This window comes from Sciurus carolinensis, chromosome 4 (assembly GCF_902686445.1).
Source record: "Sciurus carolinensis chromosome 4, mSciCar1.2, whole genome shotgun sequence".
In the NCBI taxonomy this organism is placed as follows: Eukaryota; Metazoa; Chordata; class Mammalia; order Rodentia; family Sciuridae; genus Sciurus; species Sciurus carolinensis.
This window is the reverse complement of record NC_062216.1, coordinates 28,953,044-28,962,529: the sequence shown is the minus strand read 5'-3', so window position 1 is coordinate 28,962,529 and position 9,486 is coordinate 28,953,044. Positions and strand designations below refer to the sequence as shown.

The window sequence follows — 9,486 nt, the reverse complement described above, 5'->3', positions numbered from 1 at the left end:
CTCCGTTTTATAGGTGAGGTGACTAAGATTGAGGATAAAGGGAGCCAGGCATGGTCTGACAAGATGTTGTGGTTAAATGCAGAGTCTGGAGCTAGACAACCTGGGTTCAAATGCTAACTCTGAAGCTTTTTAACTGTGTAACCTTAGAAAAGCCGCTATAAATGTCATCAGTGTTTTCTGGCTACATGGGTGCTCAATACATGAGTTTGCCATATTCCCTATTTTACCAGCTAAGGACCCTCACTGAGGATCCTTTGGGTACCCACAAAGCACAGAGAGATGCTCCTTCCTTGAAGGTTTGGTGGTTCCCTTGGCGACTGGTGCCCAACAATGCTAAAATCCAGCAAAGATGCCACAAATCCCAGTCTTCTTCCACTGGAGTCTAAGGGCGGGGTCCAGATAAGGTAGTGATGAGAGCTAAGTTGGAACAGGGTCTGAGAGGCCTATCTTGAAGCTGTTGTGAAGTTGCAGAAACTTGGCGTCCGTGGCTATTGCTCTAAAGATGGTTTTTAGATGGAATTGGGTTATCCTCTAACTACCTGAACCTGTGAGTTGGGATTGCTGTGGTCACTGCAATCTTGCTTGTCTTGGTCATTGGTCTTGGGTCACCTGTGACCAGAAATTACATTAAGAAGGTAAATTCTCTGGGTCAGAATTCAGCAGCATAAGAGCACCTGTTGATGGCATCTGCTTTTGACCTGATGAACTTCTGGAAGCTCCCTCCCTTTGACCCCTGCCAGTCTCAGCTATGTGCTCAGGTTCCAGATGGTGCTCAGGGCAAGATTTGTGAAAGTCAGGAATAGCGGGTGTGAGTGGGGCAATCAACTTCTGATGAGAGCAGTCATTTCCCTGATGCCTGAGGACCACTGTGTCCCCTCTGGGAGATGAGAACGACACTGTGCTGCCAAATCACATGAACACTCCAGGAATTCAGGAAAAACAAGCCTGTTTCTGATCCTGTGTGTCACCTATATTCTCTATGATGGAATTGTGTGGTGGTTCCAGACTCTCCCTCTATGCTTGTGATCCCATGTCAAGCAATGACTAAGGTAGACCTCTGGTGGCTCAGACACTGCAGGCCATGAGCACAGTCCACAGGAAGTGCTCTGGGGAGCAGGAAGCACATGGCATCGACTTGCAGAGTTGAATGGTTGAGCTTAGTAATGGACAGACTGAGGAACCATTAACAGCTTGGAAACTTGCTTGTGCTCAGCACTTTTCTTCCCTTTTAGGCTAAGCAGAGGATGAGAAACTCTGATTCTTGGTCCCCAATCCACTTTCACCCTCAACTCTTATGATTACAAGTTTGTATTTATGGAGAGAATTGTTTTCTGTTCTTATTTCTGTTTTGGCCACTGTCTGTGTCAGAATGCTGTTAGAGCCCTGTGGCTTAACCCTAAATAAAAGAAACCCATCTGTGCCTGTCTTCTTTTTAAAAAAAAAAAAAAAAAAAAAAAAGAATGGAGGAAGGAAAGACTGTATAGAGGGAAAAGAGGGGTGGGAGGGGTGGGGGGGAAGGGAAAAATAACAGAATGAATCAAACAACATTACCCTATGTAAATTTATGATTACACAAATGGTATGCCTTGACTCCATGTACAAATAGAGAAACAACATGTATCCCATTTTTTCACAATAAAAAAAATAGAAATTTCTTATATTTATTTTGTTACTATTATTTTAATTGTTACCCTGGAGATCATAACATTCTTGTGGACTTAATCTGATATGATTAATTTATCATTTACAGTACTCTCAGAAACTTAGAACTTTTAAATTCTATTTCATGAATCCAAAGCTTTTTGGTAAGTGGGTTTGATTTTTGTTCTGTAGATATTTTATACTTCACAAGACATTATTGGTATTGTTTTGTTCAGTTAAGTCTGATTCTCTTTGCCCATCTATTTACTCTCATTCCTGTGTAATTCATAACCATGGGCATCTCCACTCCTCTGTCTTTCTGATATTATACTCCTTCTGGCTAAAAAGTAGCATTGGTATTTATTTGGAGTGCTATCCTAGTTGGATTTGTGTGCCAAAGGAAAGCTTTGTTTTCCTTATCTTGAACAAGAACACCACTAACAAACACTAAGTTGGTAGTTGTATTTATGGAATAAAAATGTTATTGCATAATCTCTTACTTATGTTATTTTGTAAAACCTAACCACCAGTTTATTATCAATGCTTTTAAAATATGGCTTTCTATGTCTACCTGCTCTTTGGATCTCCATATGGTCTGCATTTCAACAGTATAAGAATGATATGTCTAGATGTGTGTTTCTTTCTGCTTATCTTGCTTAGAATTCACTGAAATTATTAAAATAACAGGATGATATCTTTCCATACTTTTGAGAAACTCACAGCAATCAAATCTTTGAATACTATTTCTACTTAATTTTTTTCTCCTCCTGAACTGGGAGCTCAGTTTTAAAATGTTAGACTCTGATATGTTTTATATAATATTCAAACTTTCTTATTTTTAAAGATTTTTTTCTCCATAAGTTCTATGTGTATAAGAATTTTTAACTGATTTTTTTAGTTAACTAATCTACTATACTTCACTTTCAAGGTCATTGATTTATTTCTATAAATATTTGATCTTTTGAATATACATTTGGTATTTTGCATAGATTAAAAAATTTTTCTGAAATGAAACTACCTTCTTTCACACTGTTTATATTTCTTCCATATCTTCTAAAACACTAATAATAGTAAGTTTTTTAATTCATTGTTATGTTGTCCTATATCTGAATCATCCCTAGGTGGTATCTAGCTTCTCTGTCATGACCTCCATTGTTGTTTACTCTTTATTATTGGATATAATTTCTTGCCTCCTGGCAAGTGTTATAATTTTTAATATATACTATTTTATATAATAGACCCCTAGAAAGTCTTGAATATTACTTTCTACTTATAAATTCTCTGTTTGGAAAATAGATTGATTCATAACTTCAATATAACTAGGAATTGAGACAGATCAGAGAATAGTATATTTTTAGTGAGATACATGTACTCTTCTAGAGTTTTAATGAAAAGCCCCAATGTCTCTATTTCCTTAGCACTGAAATACAATGGGCAATACAGTTCTGAAGCTTGACGTTTCAAAGCTAATTTTCTAGCATGTGAACTATGTGCATCAAAAACATTGGAGTGACTTATAATGGAAGCAGTACATGTGCTAGAATTAAGCTTTTCTTAGTTCTTTGCTTCCTTAGTCCAGTAGGATTGTAAATGATTCTGCCTTTAGAAGCCTCAACTTGTCTCCCCAGTCACTCACAGAGAACCTAAACTCAGAAAACAAACTGTGAGAAAAATTAATTTGGATTTGATACCTTTTATTTCTAACTTTTCAAACCAATCTCTTTCAGGTTTTCAGGTTCCTCTTTCTTCAGTAGAGACCCTGTAGCTGGATGGGCCAAGTCTGATCTTTAATTTATATCCAGAATCATTAAGATTTCTAGTGGGTAAAAGAAGACCAAAATTCAGATTTGTTTCCTTCTTTGTTATTTTAAGTTCTCCTATTTTTCATTTCCTCCACAACTGTCTGACTCCTTTACAACATAACTTTTAAAAATGTATTTGCTATTATATAGATTTATCCTAGAGTGATAATTTGTCTGCCAAGCTTCACCATACCCTACACCTAGATATGAGAGAGCATCTTCTGTGTCTCATTTCATAACTAAAGGAACCCAGAAGTTGAGTGACAAGTGTTATTATCATCCTCCTTGTTCTTATTTTAAAGAAAATTATCTATAATTTAGTACTTTAACCAAGATGGTGAAAAGCAGTGTTAAAATTCAAAAGTTTGATGCTTAATGACTTCTACTTTCTACATCACACCAGATTTGTACAGTTAGAGTTGTGCTTTGGTCAGGAAAACAGACTAGAATTCATGATTTTAAAGGGAGGAAAATACATTAAAATGGGTAAAAAGCTATTAAAAGGTAGAAAAATTGCAGACAACACTGGGCTACTATTAACTATATCAGTAGTAACCGCAGTAGTAATGGAGCTGACTTGCAAAGAAGAAGAAATTGGGTTTATTTGGACTCAGCAGACTCTAGAACCACCCCATAATGCCTGAAATTTAGAACTCTGAGAAGTAGGTACTGATAAACTGTTGGTGCTAGAAACTCAGGATATTGGTGGAGGACTCAGAACTATGAGGTGAATACATCTGACAGCTATGCTGATATCTATGAGGTTGTCAGTGAGGTTATTTCTGGTGGTGACTAAGGAGAAAAAAATAAATAAATAAAGGTTCAGATTGAAATCACCTATTGTGGCCAGTCTACAATCTGTTATAGAAGTAAAACTGACCTCAACAGGAAATGATCAGATACCCAGTTTTAGAATCTCCACCTTGTTACTCCTACTGGAAGAGAGTGTTGGTACAGCAGAAGTCATTTTCCAAAGCAGATATGAAAAGGGGAGAGTTTTAGAATTGAGATGAAATTTTAAAAAATGCACATGACCCATGAGAGATGATTTAATTCAAAGCTTATGAAAAGGTCAACTTCAGGAAAACTAAACCTTCAAAATGCTTAAAATGATGAAGAGTAGGTAGTACAGTCTAGAAATTACAATTTTAATAGATAATGACTATGATTCTGAAAGAGAATGTATCCCAGAGTTTTCCCAAGACATATGTTAATATTTATGTTGTCAGAACACTAAACTTCAGTTCCTGAGAAATTTTATTAGCATTCAGATACATTTCTTGAAATCACCACTGATTTTTTTCCCAGATTAAATTTTTCTTTCACATATTTATTGACGGTTAACATTTTGTAATTCTTTTTTTGTATTCCAACACTTTATTATTCCTTCTGATATTGAGTTTGAACATTTCATAAATTCTTTTCAATTTGAATCTCAACATGTTTTTCTTCCTGTTGTTGAGTTTGAATATTTTGTTGTTTCTTAAAAGCATTTTTTTCTTTTTTTCTTCTATATTTTTGTATGTAATAAAAACACAAAATAAAACATAAGAAAAAGTTGTAAGAGAATAATATACCATTTTGACTTGAGAAAATGTTTTCTCTCCTATCTCTTAGGGGGTGGGCCACTATCAACACTACCTCCACTACCCTCTTCTTTGCAATCAGGTGGAGCCCAGTTATCATGGCAATGACAGTGATGTTTACTATTGCAAATACCCCTCATGTTACAGGTCTTAAGGGAGCAATCACTTTTTAAATGAGACAAAGGGACACACTTTCTATGCAAGCAGATACGTTCTGGACCACATTCTGTGCCATCTTTCACTTCACCAATATCAGGTGTGGACATCCCCAAATGATAGTCCGTTCCCCAACAGGTGATGCCATTGAACTGAGTCCTGTGCACACTATAATGCTCTTCTAAAGAGGGAATTATTGTCACATTCTCACACTGAAGTCTCCCACACAGGATGTCTGGAATGTTACATTCTATGTATGTAGAGTGACGTGTGCCACAGTGACCAAAGCGATCACCTTGAGTATTCATTTTCTCATAGCAATTCAAATTTGCATTTTTTGCTGTATGACCAAAATATCCCTACACTGTTTATTGCGGTCATTGCATCTTTTATCATAGCAGTAGGCCCTATCATTACAGGCATTTCCATCTTGAATATATACATCCTCTGGACACTTATGGGAAGTCCCATTGCACCACTCTGGAAGATCACATTCATTGACCCGTTGTCTACACACTTTACCTGCAGGCAAGAACTTGCAGTCTTTGCAACAAAGTCCAAAAGCACAAGTAGACCCCTTACTCAGAGTACAGTTTGAGAGACAGCAGGCATCTTTTGCACAATGTTGTAAAGGTCCACAGTCACACTCTTCTTCTTCTTCAACCACACCATTCCCACAGCGCTTTGACATAAAGATATCTTTTGTCAGAACATAGTTGCGTGCACATTTTTGGTTTTGTACAGTCATTTTCCAAAAATCAGAATAACTGCAGTTGCTGAATTTTGTTGCAAAATCCTGATGTGGACTCATTATACATGACTTTTTTCCACATTCACATATATCAGCATCATGAAACATACCTAAAAGATGACCTAACTCATGGGCTGCATTGATTGCAAACTCATTCAAGGATTTGTTTAGATGAGTAGCAATTCCACAGTTGTATCTCTTTGTACATATACCATGCATGTAGGCTGTACCAGGTTGTCCACCCAATCTTGAATTGATGTAAAGATGCACAGCATCATGTGACAGGTGAGGAGAAAGGCTTTTTGCCTTCCATTGACTAAATGCTGACAGAGATTTGTGTATGTCATCTACTACAATATAGTTTACTTCAGTCCAGACCTCAATACCAAACAATAACACTTTAACATCTATATCATCATAAATGGAATCCACTACATTTATAGTAATAAATATTTGCTCCTGTATCTTGGAGATATTGCTTTGAAAATGAAGATAGAGAGTATGATCCACTACCACTGCCAATCTAACATACCACACATCAGTCCACCATCTCACATAAGAACTCTGTTTCAGAGATAAATTATGAATCTCTTGAAAGTCTACTTGGCATGCTAATTCATCTAGAATAAAGTCAGAACTCCTTGTTAGGGATTTTTTCTCCTCATTGTCCATCTTATATACCAGATGTTCAAATGTAGTAGAAAACTCCTTGGGCATGATTTCATAAGCAATTTTGTTTATCTCTAACATTCCTTGAAAACCTCCAGAACAATCACTGAGGGCAACCAGGGATTCTGGATCCCCCTCCACATAACCATGATAATAGCAGCCATTCTGGAAAAACGGTTGGTCCTCAAACAGAGCACCTTGGTCTGTATAGGTGAACACTGGTAGGTGTTTAGACAGCAAATGTTTCTTGGCCTTCATGTGGACAATGTGTCTCTGGTTCCCAAAAGGCAGGCTATAAGAGAGCCAACCTGGACGCTTCAATCCTTTAGCAGTGCCAGTTATCTTCAATGGAATCACCACCTCTGGGGGGCTCTGATATCGGGGGTGCCCAACCTGGGTGAATCCAGGATAGAACTGAAATACTCCAAGGCAATGTAGCAAGAAAAATATCTTCATATTTGACGAGGCTTAAATTCCAGTGATTATGAAATCACTATTACAGAGTTATCGGTCCTAATGAGATGAAGACAAGATTGAATTCGCAGCTGGTGTGCTCCTTCATCTGAAATGGTCATTATGCTGTGTTGGTCATCAAGAAGTTGGCAGCTGTCAGGATTGAACCATCACAACTTCAACCCTGTAAATAAAACAAACAAACAAAACAAAATGGTAAGTGGGAATTAGAATTAGAGGTGAATTAGAGGGAAAAAAGAAGTAGGATAAAAGTGTAGGAAAAAAGAAAAGGGATAAAAGTGATGTGGATGATGAACAAATATCAATTCATTATACTATTCTCGAGATACATGAATGTGTCAATAATCTCACAATAATTAGTTAAAATCTAAGAGTCTCAAGTAGAAGATGATCACACATCTTGAATTGCTTGAAGGGATCCACTTTACATGTGTTCCATTAACGTAAGTATGAGTAGGTCTTTTTTTTTAATTTAAGTGATTTTTGATAGCATTACTTAAGGGACATATTTTTGAAAGTCACTGATGGCATCTTTAAATTTTTCTATGGTACTATTTAAAGCAATTAGGAATACTACAATAGAATACCATGTACTCAGTGGCTTAAAGGACACAAATTTATTTCTCACTATTCTCAAGGCTGACAAGCCCAAGATCAAGACACTGGCCGATAGTGTCTAACAAGTACCTGCTTCCTGGTTTTCAGAATGTCCTCTTTTTATGGTACCTTACATGCACCAAAGCAGGGAGCAATAGAGAACATTCTTCTGTCTGTTCTTATAAAGGTTCTCATACCATCCATGGAGACTCCAGCTTCCTGATCTAATTACCTACAAAAATCTCCACCTGCTAATATCATTACATTGGTGGTTGGGATATAATGATGAATTTGGGTATGCACAAAATCTCAGTCTACAGCATTCAGGTTCAGATGACCAAATTCATGTTTTTCTTTATGTAAGATATATTTATTATATCTCAACAACCCCAAAGTATTTTGTGTGAAATAGTTTATTTTTAATTTTTTTCCATATTTTTATTGGTACATTATAGTCGTATTATGGTGGAATTCATTGTTACATAGTTGTGCATGCACACAATATAGCAATATAATTCAGATATTGTTCCTAGCATGTCTTTGTTTTGTTGTTTAAAAAGTTATTTGTTAAACTGACATAAAAGGCACAATATATTGTCCAAATTCATTTAATGATTTTGGTAAATATTCATAATTCTTCTCTAAACTGGAAAATTAAAAATATATAGTTATTATCAATTGTGTTTAGAATTTAAATACTGAGCTAGTTATTGTCCTAGAGATAAAGACATGAAGAAACCTTCTTCAGGCCCTGTGGTTCAGATTTCTTAGCGCTGTGATGCATATGCTTGCAAATCTAAGGTTCCTCTCTATTGTCTTACCTCTCACACCTTTCTGTCCCACTATGTTCTCTCATTGGATTTTTATCTTTCTGTCTCTTCAACTTTCATTTTTCCAATTTAGTTATACTTGCACTTAATGACCCCAAAAGTTTTAACTTATTCCAATATCAATAGTAAAATCTAATGCCAAGAATCTCATCTAAATATCATATAAATCACCTAAGAATGAAATTTAAGACAATTCACCCTGAGGTAAAATTAATTCCTATTGTAAGCCTGTGAAATCAAACAAGTTGTGTGCTTCCAAAATATAATGGTAGGTTAGGTACTGGATACACTTTACCTTTTCGAAAGGGAGTAACAGAAATTAAGTTAGTGGTGATTTAACCCGTGGAAGCCCAACATCTAGCACATCAAACTGCATGTGGTCTTAAGGGTTGAAAAAAATTCTCTTTTGGCTCAATTTTTTGCTTTCTAGACCCACTGGGTAATACCATCACTCCAAGGCTCACTGAGGTGCCATTTCCTCTTTTATCCTGTTTCTTCATGTCTATTTCCTTTAGTCTCAGCTGATTGTGTTTCCAGTCATAAAATTCCATCTCTACTCCTGGGTTTTGTTGAGATACAGGATAAAGTCTGATGTTCCCACTTACATTAATTTTCCTTACCAAGTTGTGTATGCGCTATATCCTTAGTGTCCACTTCTGAACACACTTTCTCCATTATTTATTGGTTTATGTTAATATGGATGAGAATTTTTCAAACCTCTAAGTTCTGGGTTCTTTTTACATAACAATTCCCCTTCATTTTTTTCCTTTGCATTTTAATATAAGCTGTCAGAAAGAATTGACCACTCCTTCAATATTTTTCTTAGAACTCTCCTCATCTAAATATACAGTTTTATCACTTGCTAGTAACACCTTGCACAAAACGCTAGAACATAAAACATTTCTTCCAAATTCTCTCCCAATTTATATAAAAGATGGTCTTTTCTCCAGTTCTCAATAGCATTTCCTCATGTCCATCTG

At 36.1% G+C, this 9,486-nt stretch overlaps 1 protein-coding gene across 1 annotated transcript; it reads right to left on the bottom strand.

The window, feature by feature from the left end:
- Positions 1 to 627: 627 nt before the first annotated feature.
- LOC124982669 (disintegrin and metalloproteinase domain-containing protein 29-like) lies at positions 628 to 7,061 on the bottom strand. Its single transcript, XM_047549650.1, is given in 3 exon segments — positions 628 to 901; positions 5,021 to 5,543; positions 5,546 to 7,061. Coding segments are annotated over 3 exon segments (2,313 nt in total).
- Positions 7,062 to 9,486: the final 2,425 nt, after the last annotated feature.